We start from the raw sequence: 16,866 nt of genomic DNA, 5'->3' as shown, positions 1-16,866 counted from the left end.
GCACGTCCGCCTCACAGTTCAGAGGCCGTGGGTTCGATACCGGCCCTGGCCTCCCTGTGTGGAGCTTGCATGTTCTCCCCGTGCCTGCGTGGGTTTTCTCCGGGTACTCCGGTTTCCTCCCACATTCCAACAACATGCATGGTAAGTTGATTGGACTCTCTAAATTGCCCCTAGGTGTGATTGTGAGTGCGGATGTTTGTCTCTGTGTGGCCTGCGATTGGCTGGCGACCAATTCAGGGCGTCCCCAGCCCACTGCCCGAAGACAGCTGGGATAGGCTCCAGCACGCCCCGCGACCCTTGTGAGGATAAGCAGTATCGATAATGGATGGATGGATGGATGGATGTATTCAGGGGATTTATGATTACATTTGTATTCATGTAATGACATTTTAATTCTAGTTTTAATTATGCAATGATTCGTATTTATTACGTGTTTCAGCAATTTAAGGAAATTTTGTATTGTTTTTATTTATGTATGACTTGCTTGCTCTCTGTATTTAGTTGAGGATATTGGTTACTTGCTTATTGAATGGTTGAATATATATATATGTACCCCGCCTACTGCCCGAAGACAGCTGGGATAGGCTCCAGCACGCCCGCGACCCGCGTGAGGACAAGCATTTCAGATAATGATATGACCGTCTAATTAATACACCCGCCCAAACTAACTCCCCCCCCCCCCCCCCCCCCAAATTCAGCTACAGGAAGCGGCATTACCGTGCAGTTTAGCACGCCACCATGAGGCGCGGATCGGCACTTCCAGTAGCCACAAGATGCGCATATCCGATTGAGCCGCGCATACCCTGTTGCCCCCCGCCCTTCTCTCGTCTTCGACTAAAAAGGGGTGGACCCAATGGCCTCGTGACATGGCGGCATCCAATGACAACCGGTGCTATGTCCAACTGGTTCAAACTGGTTTGGCTCTTATATTTCATGGTATAAACTAGAAAAACATTGCTTTGCGATATACATGCGCCATTTTAAGCAGCTCCCCTGTCTGCACAGCACTGTGACCCCCTTGTGAGAAGGGAAAATCGCCCGTTTCACCCGTCATTTTTTTCCAATTTTTATCTGCGACATGGCAAAAGCGAAGGTAAGATTTTTTTCTCTGTGTGCGTGGTTTTTTTTTTTTTTTACTCGCCCGCAGATAGGTTGCTGGTGTTTTTCTTTTTTTCTTTTATGGTGAAGGTTATGTGAGGTTGTCGTCTTTCGTGTGTGGAAACGTCATCGCCATGACAGCCAGCCGTGGCGCGCATACTGCGCAAACCTGCAGCCTGGTGAAAATAAACACGTCGTTTTCTTCCCCGTTACTAACCAGGCAAAAAATAATTAATTAATTTTCTCGCGAATAACATCGTCTTACGTGTTGTTTTTGTTGTTGTTTTATTTTATTTATTTTTTTAACCTTTTGCGGAAAAATGACAAACTTCAGTGTTACTTTCGCGCCAAATTGCACGCAAATACGTGCAATGTGTTGATGTTTACGTAAGCTTGACAGTTAACTGACAATCAAAATGTATGTTTTGGGCGCGAGGACTGCGGTGGGGGAGGGGAGGTGATGTGACGTCTTGTTTTTTTTGTTTTGTTTTGTCTTTTTTTTTTTTTAACTCGTCCCCATTTAGTTTGTTTTAGCTAAGCGTTCTATTTTTACAACCTCCCCCAAAACGACATTATTGAATCCAAATGTACATTTTAATGTGGCCGTGTTTTGTATTCGAGTGACGTATTGTTGATTTCGAGTCTTCAGAGCAGCCATTGGCAGTTTGATACGAATTGACTTACTTCCGGGAGTTTTTATTTTTTTCGAGTGGGGGGTGAGTCGTTAGTTTTAAAACGACATTTTTCTTAGTTAATTTAAATTCGAATTAGTTTGCAAGGCTTTCTTTGGTCTGGCAGCAGTGCTAAACACGCGGTAGTTTGCTCATTCGTCAGATGGCCATGTCGTTAGTTTATGCCCGCGATTCGCTCGTCTACTCGTGCCTACATGCCGCTGCACCACCTCCCCCCCAAAAAAACAGAGAGAACTGTCATGGCGCCAACGCGTTGTCATGGCAACTGCTCCCGCCCCGCCCACCTCCTTACTTGAATTCAAATAAGAGCGGGAAGGTCACGTGCTGCTCAGTCTAAAACACATTCCAAAATGTTATCCTAATAATAGCGTTTTTCCGAAAGCTTTCTTTTCCTCTTTTTTTATTTTTACATTTTCAGAAAAACAGCATGACAAATTTTACAAAGAAGATTAGTCCATTTGCCTGGATTCAACCATTACAGTGTGAATTTTGGGCACTCGCAATAGAAATTGTGACAATAATGTAGCAATGACATTGGCACTTAAACTATCAAGCAAGTGAAATGTTTGAATTGTTGACATTTTATGTTAATTGTGACATTTAATTAATACCTTTCTGGTTTATTACTTTTTCCCCTCAACAGTCAAGTGGCACCATTGAGGTTTGTTACATTTTTATTCCCTTCCTGGCATTTTTTTTTTCATAACAATTGCTACATTACGCTTACATTTTCACATTCTTTTTCTCCACAGAGACGGTGTTCCCCACGCCTGTTATTGGTGCGTTGCAGTCACTCGAAAAAAACGATATTTGAATGACTTCCTTTATTTTTATTTAAATGTGAATTATTGCTCTTTGGGCTTCCTGAGTTGTACTGTAGCCATACTCAGGCAGTTATTATTCACACCCTATTAAACCCTGTGATTCAACATTGATAATTATACTTATATGAGATCAACCAGTATGTGGACACACTTTTAGCCAAATAATGTTTTCAGTGTTAAAATATTATTCATGATTTTTTTTACATTTACTGTTGTACAAAAACACTAAAACATATACATTTCTTAATTAAGATGTCAAACAATAGTTACTTAGATTACTAGTATTCCTGAATGTACCCAATGTTAAAGTAATTTAAAATATATATATATATATTTTCATTTCAAGCTTTTTTACATTTTTTTGTTTTTTAATGAAATACATGAAAGGAAAACAAAATGAGAAATTGTTGATTTTATTATTGCACCTCTAATTAGAAATATATTTTCCAAATGTTTTGGAGAAGTATAATTGTTTTTTTTTTTAATTATTATTATTTATTTATTTTTTTACTACATGGTTCTCCAAGTCCGGTCCTCCGGAGCACCTATCTAGCCTGTTTTTTTGTTTCCCTGTTCCAACACACCTGATTCAAATGATCAGCTCATCAGCAAGCTTTGCACAAGCCTGTTAACGATCCCTCATTTGAATCAGGTGTGTTGGAGCTAGAGAAACATCTAAAACAGACTGGACTTGGAGACTCCTCTTTTACTAAATACAATTAAGGAGAAATCAAGGCCAGTAGAACAAGTGTAATTCTATTTTTTTTCTAGAGAATATAAAAAGATACACTTTTAATGGCATTGTTATTCCAATATCAAAATGTTTAAGAAAAAAAAAAAAAATATATATATATATTAAAAAAATTTACAAAATAAAAAAAAAAAGCAGAATAAGTTTAACACTATTTTTTTGAATTATTCAATTTTAAAGTTGCATGTTTGTCAAGTGTTTAAGAGAATATTCGTGTGAAATGCAAAAACAAGTTAGTACATCTTAAGCTATCTTAAGTTTTCAAAGTGTCATTTGGTTAATTGACCACCAACTACACAGAATTGGCAACAAAATAGTTGATATATTGTGGATCATTGTGGCCGTCCCAAGTCTGAGGATTGGCTACGCCCACAATAAGTAATATAAACTTACATACATAAGAGTGTTGCATGTATACACGTGTTATATGTATATATGGCCCACTCATTCTAAAATGACTTGTTGTAAAAATCAACATTATTGTCATCCTGCAGAAACCCAAACCCGCTCCAGTGGAAGTCAAGAAGAAAGCTACCACCAAGGTATGAATACCACCACTATTTTTTGACCGTTTAATATTTAAAATGACTTACTATGAGTTACTAATGTCAACTTGTTGTGTTGTAGAAGGGGCCCAAAGCAAAGAAGACCAAGGCAGAGAACGGTAACGCCAAGGCCGAGGTAATGATGAATATTACTCAACAACTCAAACCTTTACAGGTATAGAATTCTATTTTTAATCAATTGTGCCATTTTTCTCGCCCTCCCTAAAGGAGCCCAAGGCCGACGCCGCGGAAACCAAATGAGTTGATGTCGACATGCTCTCTCTATCCGCCTCCCACCCTTGGACCCCCCCCTCCCTCCCCCCATCCTACCCTACCCCCATCCTACCCTACCCCTTCCTGTGTACTTGGTGATTGTACAGTTTGAAATAAGTATTTTTTACCAAGTTTTATATTACAAATGTCCGTTATTAGGTTTGCCTTGCACTTGATGTAACACATGGTGTTCTCACAACGCTCACTCATATCTATTTTGAAATTTCTTACACCCCCGACGTTCGTACCTCATAGCTAGCCGTCTCGCTTTCTCTCCTTTCGGTCTTTTATTTTTATTTTTTTAACTGCTGAATATTTGATCCTTTGCCACGCATTTTTCAAACATAAGGCAGCTATTAAATAAAAGTCTTTTAAGTCACAATTTACCAAATGTTTTTGAAACACTGTATATTGTTAAAAAAAAACAAAACAGTTCTGCCGTCCTCCCCAAGAGACACGTATCATGTGAATTCTTATCACCCGATGAAGAGACATGCCCATAAGCTATGTTGATGACTCCGATGGTTAATCTAAATGTTGCTGAAATAAAACATTTTTAAAAAGCTCTTAATCCCTCCTTGTATGTCCACTCTCCATTGTGCCAATAGAGGGCAGTGTCGTACCACATTTAATGAAATAGGCGGTGTTCTTGCCTTGGCCACTGGGTGGAGCTCTCCGTTTATCACAATCTGTAGAAAAAGTGGGTCAAATATGACGCATATTGTTGTAAAAACATGAACCACTTTGTCATGCCTGAAGACTTTTACCATTGTACACTTAACCTGCGTCAGTGGCAGTAATCTAAGGGAGCAATACATATATGTACTGTATATAGGTAGAGGTGAACCCCCTTTCAGCAGATAACACAACTGTGTTTGTCTTGGAGGATGGGTGTTGAAATAGCCTCGCAGACTTACATTCTAGGAATGCCGAGTCATCACTGAGGTTAGGGACAAAGCCCTTGACATGAATAGCAAAAGCTAGCAAATAAGGGACACATCCCTAGAAGTGCATAAAATGATCCATAATGCACGTTGCAATTCTAAATATAGCCCAAAGTAATGTTCCCAAAACATCCAACAATATTACCCTAAAAAAATAAATGGTATACAGATGACTGTATTCATTTATTTATTCTTTTAATGCACGCACCAGAAGCGTGACAGCGCTGGCATGTGTCGCCACTTTGCCGCCTGTAAAAATACCAATAACTACTTTCCTTTTGTCCATTTAATTACGTTTGACTCAGTGATGCATAGATACTTTATTTTTTTATAAATGTATATCATCTGCCACATAGCATAATTACCTAAATACATTTTCTATATTTTTGAAAGACTAGAAAAAAGCTTTTTTTTGTTTTTAGAATACAAAATGTTTTTTTTTTTAATTGATATTGTAAACTTCAACCAAATGGGTGAACAATCAAGTGCAAGGAAAAAGACCCAATAAGAAATATCAATGTGTGTTCTAAAAAAATGTGTTTTTTCGTGTTTTCCAAAAATATTGATAATACTCAGGCAATTATGCTGTGGCCGACGATTATGTAATAAACACACATATTTGCAGTTTGTCATTCGCATACCGGTATTTGGTAAAAGATTTGCTTTTTCTGTTTGTTTGTTTTTTTTGTCAAACCAAAGCAATAAAAGAATTTCTTTGGTGGTAAAACGGAATTACATGTGTATTTATTGAAACAACCACATAACCTTGCCATAGGAAAATCAGTGCATTGCAAAGGATTCATTTTATTCTTTACTCTCTCTGCTTCCATTAGCGATCAGGAACTTTCTCTGCATCATCTTGAGAGGTTTACCCACCCTTCTTTCTCAGACTCCTCAAGGAGCTTTGCCTGCCTGTCAGACCTCTGCTGGAATCTTTCATCACGCTGTTGTAAACTGTCAAGCCGGTTGGGGGCTAGCAGCCTAGCAGTAGCAACTTTTAATGTGCGGCATCTACGGCCATTACAGAGGAAGCTCAGGAATACACAACAACACTGTACAAAAAAAAAATAAAACTAGCAACAACTTGTATTTTATGGCCATTGAAGTTTGGAAACACGTTAAATCCAGATTATTGATACGCTATACACATACGATGTGAATAGGCACAACAAAATGAGCAAGTTCTTTGCTCTAAATTAATTTGCTGAGTTGTTTTTACTTGAAGCGTTAAGTTGGGGTTCAATGCAAGGTTTTGTCAACTTTTATGTCTTTGTTGTGAAATGCGGGAAAGCCAACTTTTGCGGAAGCAAAACTTAAAATATTCAGTTAAACTGACCGTCAAATTTTGAGTTCATCCAACTAAATTTGTTTACAATGTAGAATTATTGCGTAGTCACTCATGAGTCATTTTGAAACTTTTTTGCTTATATTGGATTATGTTTCCTTACTACACGAATGTGCGAGTGTAGTTGTCCTTTAGCTAAACGAACAGACTGGGTACTTTCAATCAGGTGTTTCACTTCATTCACGCAATGGTGTCATCAGTGAATAAACCAATTCAATTCAACACAATATGAATTCTAAGATCAGGATGAAATTCAATGACGCATACAATTATCCGTTTAGTAACAAATGGCCTTGTTCAACTTTCTAAAGGAGGTGAAGAAGTTCTGTCTCCTCTTTCAGGAGTTTTGGTTTGATTTTGTTTGCTGTATGTTGGACAGAGGTGTCAAATCCAGGTCCAGTAAGTAAACCTTGCCACAGTTTGGCTTTAGCCACAGGTGCTTCTACTCAACCGGCAGGTAAACGAGCTCGTTTACACACATCAGAGGTGCTCAGGCAACAACCAATCACAGCTCAGGTTGTGAATGTCACATGACCATATTAAAAACAACAGGTGAGTCGTGATTGATCGTTACCTGAGCCCTGAGCAACTGTGATGTCATTTTCAGTCGACAGCAAGTGGCAAAATGGCCGCCCAATGAGATGGAAAAAACGCTTATCACACAACCTTAATATTAATCAGAATGGCATGTTTAGACTAGTAGGGCGCATAAAACTTATTGTAATGAACATTTTTGACTTGGCTTTCCCTTTAAATTCAACAGTTTGACTTTTAATTTTTAAACATTTCGTTTGGTACAGTTAACATTTGTGAGCAATACATTTTAATTTAATCTGCATTTTCAAGGATCGAAGGAATGATTCTGTCATACCAACAAACATTTCCATATGATGTGATGTGGCATAAAATACAAAAGCCAGGTCCCAGTTTAGTCCAGTAAGTCCAAAGACTTTCATTCATTCGCCGAAACGCTTGTGAAAATTAAAATATGACAAAAATATGAGGGAGACACTAATCCACAATTTGAATGTGTGCAGTGGGTTGCTGATGGTGTAGTGGTACACTCGCCTGAGTTGTGTGCGGGCAGCGTGGGATCGGTTCCCACTCAGTGACTGTCTGTGTGTATGCCCTGCGACTGGCTGGCGACCAGTTCAGGGTGTAGTTTGCCTTTCGCCCATAGTCAGCTGGGATAGGCTCCAGCACCTCCCTGCAACACTAATCAGGATAAGTGGTGTGTAAATGCAGCAAGGTGTGGATCAGTGATGAGCAAAGGGAGTCCTTAGTGTCAACAGAGACTGTCTGCAATATTAAATATACTTTTTCTTATGAATAAAACCTTTGTACTATCCTACTGAGTTTTAATGTTGGCCATGATGGTAGAATGTTTTTTTTTTCAATAAAAAAATGGAAAAAGTACAATGAACAGAGAAATGGCCTGCTGGGATTATTAGTTAGTTAGTTAGTTAGTTAGTTAGTTAGTTGTTTTACACATCTCATTGTCAGTTTAGAGAATGTAAAACGACCATCACTGCTGTTAGTCACGTTGTAGTTTCTGGACCACCATGTACAGTAAGTATATATTGCTAATGGCAACACCTCCTTCGCTTTGCATTGCAGCCTATGGAAGGAGACAAACGTTCCAGTACATACGAACTACATGCATGTGGAGAGTGGACGAGCTCATTCGTTCAAACATTAGAGGGGTGTATTTCACGCGTATGTACGTGCACATACATGGCGACGCCGATGTGTGGAGCCCCACCTCCCCTACTCAGCTTATAGAGAACGTCCACCCGGGTCCATAAAGAAACCTCATGCCCTCACACTGCTGCACTCCCTTCAAAGAATTCAAACCCTGCACCGGGTGACCTGTGACAGCCAAGTATAGCCTCAGGTAAGAAGAATTGATGAGTTAATTAATCAACTAGTGGAGATAAAGGAAAGAAAAACGTGGACGGTTGTGGCCGTCAAATCCTCATACACGGTTAATATGGTTCAATTGAGTGTTTTTTTTTTCTCATTGTGACTTTAATCATTAAAGTTGAATTAGTTGGTACAAATTGCACGTTGTTGCCATTAGAGTGTCAAGAATGTGCGTGTGTAAGGTAACACTAAAAGTGGTTTCAGTGGTGATAAAACAAAATGTACAAACGTTAAACTCTTGTATTAGTTTAAATCATCGAATGTGCACAAACCGGATGAATGCACTTTTGGTTTAATTAATTGCAAGAAAGTTCTGCCTCCCGCTCCTGCAGTCTACTTTTGATTTTGCATTTTCTAAACGAAATCCTCACCATCATTTATTAAAAATTGTTTGAACTTTAGGCAAACTCTATTTTTGGGGGGCGAGGGGGGGGCGGTCTTATACTGAATGAGAAAAAACTGCTGTTTTAAATTGGCTACGTGTGAAGTAGATGAGTATGAGAAAGAAACTTGAAGCTGTTTGCATGAGGTACTGCTTTTTTATTTTTTGTGATGGAATGTTATGAAACAAAAAATGTTTTGTTTTGGTTTTTTAATTGCTACAATTGTAAGCAAGTGAATAATAATTGCCAGGTGCTCTATTAGTGTATAAAGTTCTCACAACAGTTTTGAACGAGTCGCTGTGACTGTTGTTTAAAATGTACTTTTGTGTAAATTACTTTTGTGTAATGCCTTTCTTTAAACTTAAGAACTATTCATTCATTCATGGTCATTAAAATTTCTTTTTAAAAAAATGTTTTATGTATTTGTAGCTTGTATGTCCCGTGACCGTGGCGGGCAAAGTTAGCTTGGACACAATGGGGAGCCAAAATGGATGTTTGTTGTAGCTTGTCGCAAAGATTAAACTATGACAATTAAATTCATATGGTGGCTAATGTTGCAGCTAACCCTTAAACTTTATGGTTTTGATATGAGTGGTTGTGTTGATAAATTTATGTACAAAAATTACAGCTCTACAGGTTCATTTTAGTTTTGACGCTAACTACCTACGCTAACTAGCAGCAGAACAAGTAGTGCTGCTCATGCTAATTGAATGAACACACGCATAACTACAGTACATGCACACAAGCCAACATTTTTCTTGTGTTCTTCAAGTTGTATGTGCATGTACAAAGAGTCTCATTTTAGAAAGCCAATAAAGCCAAGAGCTGGGGTCTGTTTCCAGCAGAAATGCTAATGCAACACGTCCCACCAGCTAGCTAACCTGATTATAAAAATTAGTTGTGTTAAGTTCCTAGTTGGTATATGACACATGATAATAAAATAAATATACATACGTGAAGTTTTAGGTTTTTACGACAATGTTGGAATGCGAATGTCAATCTATGTTGTCAAGTGTGCTAATGCTAGCATCATACTTGCCTGCTAGCTCACCCTATCAAATTTCTTGCTAATGTCATTGACTATTATGGGATAAATTGAAATTATTTAAATGCATAATACTGAGAATTTACAACAGGATGGAATGCTAATGGAGGTTTTTCCCCAATCTACCATGTAGATGTGCTAGCATAGCCCCTGGCATCCAAAGCTAGACGACACACTTTTAGCTCTCCTTTTCACTTTGTGGTCGGACCTTGAGTCCCAAATTTCCCACTTGCCAGCTTACGTCGAATGCAGCACAATGCAGCCGGTGTACAGTATGAACTGGCTGCTTTGTGACGTAACCGTGGAGACAGACATCCAGTTGCAGTGAAGCTGGCGCTTCTGATAGGACCCGTCAGTCGCTCGGATTGTATGTCTCTTTGCCATTTTCCCACTCACACCACCCCCACTAGTCTACTACAGAGCAAGGAAGCTGCAAAAAGCGAGAGTGAAAAGGCGGGACTGAGGGTGACAATGAAGGCATTTCATTGGCTGTCAGGAGTAGAGTACATGATGTACCCTGTGTATGTTAATGCCTGACTCTGGATAATGCTGACTGATTCAAACAGCCTATAACCATAATAATCATCATTGCTCGATAATAATAGCTGCGTGACAATGTCAATCAAACTGAGTATGATCATCTTTGTAAAGGCAGCAATTTTGCATCGCATGCGTCTTGATTTTATTTGCACTTTTAGTCGAGTGTGAAAGTGGCCTTTTGTTTGCGTAGTTCAGGTATAATTGCAGGAATAGTTCCCAGATGACTCAGCAGGGTTGCTGGCCAAAATCTCATAGTATGAAGTTACCACTCCTTTCTAAAATGTAAGTAGAGAATAATAGTGAACTATTTAAAGTCACATCTTCTCCTTTGTTTTGGTCTTGGTCTTATTTTTCACCTGCACATATATTCTGGGGATTATGGTAGTCTTAATTTAACCTGAAAACATTTGGTGGATTTATGGTAGTCTTTCTTCATCCTGTTGTGTGTTTATAAAACTGCAATTTTGTGAGGTTACCATATTTTTAGGGATTTATTGTAGTCTTATTTTTGCAGTGAAACGTTTTGAAGGCTAACAGTATTCTCATTTCATCCCACACCATTTACGGTAGTCTCCTACCTGTGCAAAATTGGGGGATTTACTGTAGAGTTCTTTTAAACTACACAAGGTTTGAGGAATTATGGTACTGCAGTGTTCTTTTTAACTTAAACCTTTGCTAGAATTCTGCTTGCCTTACATTTATTCTATGAAACGTTTTGGATTCATGCTAGTGTTATTTAGATACTACGTGATTATGGGGGGTGGGGGGAGGACAGTCGGAATTCCACTTAATTTCAACCCGTGCAACTTTTTTGGAAGGTGAGGTAGTCTTGACTGCGACTTTTCAGGAATTTAAATTATTATACCACCTTGACCAAGATTTTGGGCTATACGGTGGTCATGTTTTTAATGGTGCGACTTTATATAGGATATGTGGTAGTCCAATTTCAACCTGCACCACATTTGGGGTAATTACGGTAATAACTAGTGCAATTTTTGGATAATTTACAATATTATCCAGTATAACTGTTTTGAATATTTGATCTTTGAACATTTTTTTTTTTTTTTTAAATATGGAAAATATCAGTGAATCGGTGTATTGACATGTGGTTGCAAACACACCCTACAAGCCAGTCATCATGACTGCCAAAGATGGAATGTGGCAAACGGCGTCGTTAGATTCTAACCTTGAATAGCTTTTTCTTGTTTTTGTGCCCTTGGGCGTGTTTATGGCCAATCTTCATTCCTAGAGATTGTTGGATGCCTTTTTGATAAACAGATTTCCCCTACAATTAGTCAGTGCACACATGCCTGAAAAAAAATGGGGTAGGGAACCTTTGACTGCCTGCTAGAACAGTTTCAGTCCACAGTGCAATTCTTAAAACCTTACTAACTAAAAAAGTAAAACCTCTGTTTATAAATGGCATAAGAATATTTACCCCACATGTGCTCATAACATAACTCCAAGTGACTAGTTGGGCCACACTCAAATTCTATCGAATGGAAAAAAAAATTGACAAACTGTTTTTTGTTTGTTTTGGTTTTTTTCCACTTTATTTTATCATCCAAATTTTGTATGGTCCTCGGACTTCATAAAAAAAAAAATCCTGATTAGAGAAAGATTTCAGGAAATTCAAGATCATTAATGTGAATTAAACTGCAATTAAAATCTTAGGATTGTTGGCATTATTATTGTACAACTAAAGTCCGCAGTTAGAAGTTATTAGCCAAATGCACCACAAACATAAGGAACTAAGTTAGTCAGATACACATTCTACAGTGCTACAACCATTTATTTTTCAACAAGACATGACGGAAGATTTATGAAGTGACGGTGAAATTTCAGCAAATTTGCACATCGTCTTTCCCGAGTTTCGTTCCTAAATTGAGAACGGAACCCAAATTTGTACGCAAGCCGTAATGTCATTAAAATAAATATTTTGCCACAAATAAACAATTCAATTCCTTTTTTTATTTATTTTTTGCACCACTGCGCAAGGTAATTCATTGCGTGCCATTCATCACTTCAAAAGTTTGTGTGTCAATACAGATGTAAATGGAGCACCCCCTGTATTGATGATGTGATATTTGGTCAAAACAATTGGGATATAAAATGTCTCCACTTGGAGTCTAAAAATCGTCAAGTTTCCGTGTGAACAAGTCACTAATCTTTTGACTTCATCCCATTTAAAGGAAGTTGTACTAGTCCAGGAGTTACCAGATTCTCATTAGTGGGATTATATTTGCTTTCTTCTAAAATCAATTCACGGGTCTTTGTCAGGCAGGCTGATGGTTTGCTTTTCGGAAAAAAAACTTGTCTGATTGAAAGTTTTGGTTAAACCTCATTACTGCGTGTATTTATGGTTCATTCAAATGGGACTTAAACAAAGATGGTAAATTACATGCCTGTCTAAACTATTACAAAGTAACTTCTGTTCTATGGGTTTCACCAAATGGTCCCAAGGTTTGTGCGTGTCATATTCACCGCCGGCGTCCGATGAAAGTGCACGCATCAGGAACAGTTGCGTAATCCCACTCTCGGACATGCACGTGCTTCGCCATGAACGCGTTGTTCCCCATTTATTCGTCTTTATCTGCTAACGAGCTAATAACATAGGACAGTTTGTTTTGGAGGAGTGTGGGGGGGAGTTGTTGGGAAGGGGGGGGGTTTGTTTTGGTAGGGCCTCCAAGTGAAAGTAATGCTTTTCGACAGTCCCGGTGTGCGTGTTTCTGCAAAAAGTGGGCGTGTGCGCCGCAACCCAGCCTCGCAGATCTGGTTGGGCGAGAGCGCAGCTTTATAAAAAGGCGGAGGAAAAAGTACCTCAGTTGCGTTCTCTCTGCTTGGGCTGGGAGGGCTGAAGGTGACACCGGATAAGTGGGGGAATAGATGCCTGGATGACTTGGAAGTAAAATTATCTGGTTGCGTTGAAGAATCATAGACACTTGGAAGTCTTTTTTTGGTTTGTTTGTTTTTTTTAGAGCTGTGACTGTTCTGGAACATTGAGGAATCCTGAAAAAACTTGCTAAAATCTGTGTTGTCCTCTAGTTTTTGAGGACCCTTTAGGCACCTGGGACATTTTTTTTTTTTTCTTCTGGAATTGAAATTGTCCTTTCAAGTTGAGTAAGCTTCAAGAGCGCTTGGAGAACATCCTCAAATCGGGATCATCTTGCTGTGTGGGGCAGTAATCCAACTCCAAACAGGTTGGCATGTTTGATTTGTGCATCTTTCGCCCCCCCCCCCAAAAAAAAAAAACGTAATCCCTGATCTGGTCGTTCAATCGCTGCAGAGAACAACCCTACATTGACTCTAATGATCCCTTGTGGAGGTTGGAATGTCCAGATTCAGATTTTTATCCAGCCTTGAAGCAGACTGGTCAGTTTTAGATTATTACAGCGCCAGAAGAAACCCCAGATGATCTTTTGTTTTACCAGTCCTTAATCTGCCCTCTTTCACTGTGTTCTCCCCGAAAACGTAATCCCTGATCTGGCGTTTTGATCGCTGCAGAGAATGACTCTTATTTCCAGCTTCTGATTTTTATCCAACCTTTTACAAGGGAAGACTGGTCAGTTTTAGAATGTTCCATATATTACGGCGGTGGAAGAAACTCAAGACGGTCTTTCGTTTAAATTCGTCTGGCATTTTTGCGAATGTGATGCAGAACAGTGGCTAGGGTACAGGAAACCAAAAGATTCGAGAACAGCGTTTTTGTTATTATCCCCGTTTCCCACACACACGGTACATTTTGTTCTTGTCTGGACATCATCCCGAGCGCTCGATCGAATAGATTTTACCAATGGACAAATCCAGGCCAGATGATAAACACTTAACAGGTCAATCAGGCGGATTCCGTGCCAAGGCTTCAGGCTAGAGTTGTCCCTTCCTCATAGCAGGAGGTCAGATGGTTCTCGTTTGCGAGTGGCCGTTTATCCAGACTTCCTCTTACGCTGATGTAGTCTTCAAGGAGTTGACTAATGAAATTCTCCTGTTTGTTTTTTTTTTTTTCCACAGCCATCCCATCACCACCATCCATAGGCATGATCATCAGGCTGGGAAGGCTGACACCAGGATACTTTCGCCTCCTCCAGGTACTTACCAGATTCCAGATCTATTATCTGCACTCTTTACTTTTCATCTCTGAACACTAATCGGACACGACGTCGACCATCGCGACGACGTTTCCTGTGTTTCTTTTTGTACTCGGGCAGTCATCACAACCTCTCGGTCACTGTTGTTGCGAGGCTTTGTTCACTTATTTACACTAATTGGGGAAACAAAGGCCCTCCATGTATGACACGGATTGACATGTTCAACAGACGGTGAGGAAAGATGGCGACTGTTACATAATGTATCAACACAGACACACAAAGACCAGCAAGACTGGAAAGGACTTCTTTCTAGTATTGAACCTGAATGTGACCTGATGGATTTAACAATAGAGGAAAGATGCATGATGTGACCTGCTAACGCAGGGGTTAGACCATGTGAAAACGAAAAATTGGCAGTTGTCTAGTTTAGTTTTTTTTTTTTTTTTTTTTGAAATGACATGACCGTAGGCGAAGGAGTCTCAATCATGGCAAAATTGGTACACAAATGTTTTATATATTTATTTTAAAAAAAAACATTAAACCAGCTGAAGTGGAAAAAATGAATTTATACAAATTTTGTAATATAACAATTTTTACATTTACTAAATATTAATCATCCGATTCTTTGAAATTGTGTTATTTAAACAGTTTTCACAAATTATTTGATATAATTTTAACGTAACTTTTTTTGCACTTATCTGAAATTTATAATACATTTCTTCTTCAAATTGGATACTTAAAATTAATCTATATACTTCAGTATTCTAACATTTTTAAGCTTTAGAATTTAATATAAATGAAAATGTTTAACTGTAGTGTGTGATAAAGTATTTATGCATTAGCTTGAATTTGTCTTTTTTTAATAGGTCTTTGCAGAAGCCTATGCATTTTGTGGCTGTGCAAATTATAGGAAGCAAACCGCAGATGCAATTCTGAAGGAAGTGCCAACGACTATATAGATATAGCTAAAGACAAAAACTGCAGTTGAATCCCCTCCTGCCAGTGTCAGACAGTCTTCCTTTTTATTTACCGGTAATTATATATATTATATATAATATTGGGTAGGCTTGTGCCATTTTGCCAAGGACAGAGGACGCCGACTCATACATTAGCTTGCTATGCTAGCTGGCTAAATCAAAAGGTAGCGCTCTGTTTTTAACATTCTTACATTTTTCTCTTGCTTCCTTTATGATTTTTTTTTTTTTTTAATTTAAAGCATGTTCAAAATTATTCTCGCGGAAGCTACCTAGCTGGCTGTGTGCAACTTTTTTTTGTGATCAAAGGATTCTTTTGTGCATCTGGGTCACTGCTTTTGTGCTGAGTAAAGGTGTCGACTACTACGTTAAGTTTTTGCAATTGCTGCCTTAAGCTTGTGATCAAAAGGAAGCATTTTGAGTCGTGATTAATTTTACTACATTTTATGACTTAACTTTTTAAAAATATATTTTTATTTTTTTTTTTATAAATAGACTAGCCTTAACCAGTTTCTATACTTGAACGACAGTTTAGAATGGTAAAACCTGCCGTTTTGTCAAGTGACGATGTTATCGTCTCACGCTAGCTAGATTTTTATTTTTAAAGTTTCCATTTTTAATACTTTTTTTTTTTTACTCAAATGTGAGTTTCAAGTGTTAACTGATTCAATGTTACCCTAGTTAAATTTGCTTTATTCTTGCCCAAAAGTGAAAAAATGTTTAAACGTGTATAGTTTAATAATAAAATGTCTTTTTTTTTTTTTTTTTTGTCCCCGCCACAGAGGCAAGTGGCTGGCGAGGTGCAGACGCAGCCGCAGGACCGCACCATCAATCAGATTGCCATGATGCTGGCCATCATGGGTCTCAGTTTATCCTACTACAGTGCCAAGCAGATGACTGAGAAGGTGCAGGCCCACCCAGCGCCCTGAACCGCAAACTGACACACGGACGGATGGGACGTGAAGATGAAGTCATGGCGATGCTATCGTTGTTTTTTTAGTTTTCTGCCTTCAGACATAAGGGGTGACTGTTCTGTTCGCAGGTGGAAAATGGTGTGTTTGGCCATTAGTCATTGCAAAGATGCATGCAAGCACCGTTGGGGTGGGGGGGGGAGAAGAAATATTACGTAATTTACTACTTGAATTCTCAAAGTGGATCTCCACATGGGGTGTCCTGGGAGAATCTGTGATTATTTTTGCACAATCAGGCAGAACTGTTTGTTTTTAAGCAAAATCATGTGTCATATGTCACTTTTTTTAGGGGGCGGGGGGGGGGGGGGGGGCGTAAAGTGACACTCAACATCTAATCAATGACGTGTTGTATACTGTATGTAATCCACTTAGTTTGTGTGGACTTCTTGAAACAGTTGTTTTTCTATCGATGTACGGACAAATGACACTTTATTTTGTAATTTAATAAAGCTGTGAATCTTTTTTGAAACGAC

General features: G+C 38.8%; 1 protein-coding gene and 1 long non-coding RNA gene across 3 annotated transcripts; both read left to right on the top strand.

Moving 5' to 3' along the window:
* Positions 1–869: 869 nt before the first annotated feature.
* Positions 870–4,754, top strand: hmgn2 (high mobility group nucleosomal binding domain 2). 2 transcript variants are annotated; one of them, XR_015087956.1, is made up of 6 exons: positions 870–1,093; positions 2,434–2,451; positions 2,543–2,569; positions 3,860–3,907; positions 3,993–4,046; positions 4,139–4,754. XR_015087956.1 is itself a non-coding variant. In XM_086039088.1 (6 exons), exons 1-6 carry the CDS (start codon positions 1,233–1,235, stop codon positions 4,169–4,171), a joined length of 225 nt encoding a protein of 74 aa, XP_085895214.1. In that variant the 5' UTR covers positions 1,147–1,232; the 3' UTR covers positions 4,172–4,754. The 2 variants fall into 2 exon arrangements, 1 of the variants encoding a protein (XP_085895214.1); XM_086039088.1 differs by lacking the exon at positions 870–1,093 and adding an exon at positions 1,147–1,277.
* A 3,460-nt stretch (positions 4,755–8,214) lies between these two features.
* On the top strand, positions 8,215–16,862 carry LOC147143126 (uncharacterized). The gene is made up of 3 exons (XR_015087987.1): positions 8,215–8,366; positions 14,372–14,448; positions 16,205–16,862. It is a non-coding gene; the product is annotated as an uncharacterized LOC147143126 (long non-coding RNA).
* The last annotated feature ends 4 nt before the right edge of the window (positions 16,863–16,866 follow it).

Source organism: Filicampus tigris, chromosome 8 (assembly GCF_054856515.1).
Source record: "Filicampus tigris isolate MCC_2025a chromosome 8, RoL_Ftig_1.0, whole genome shotgun sequence".
In the NCBI taxonomy this organism is placed as follows: Eukaryota; Metazoa; Chordata; class Actinopteri; order Syngnathiformes; family Syngnathidae; genus Filicampus; species Filicampus tigris.
The sequence above is the reverse complement of the archived record's forward strand: the minus strand, read 5'-3'. Positions and strand labels throughout refer to the sequence as shown.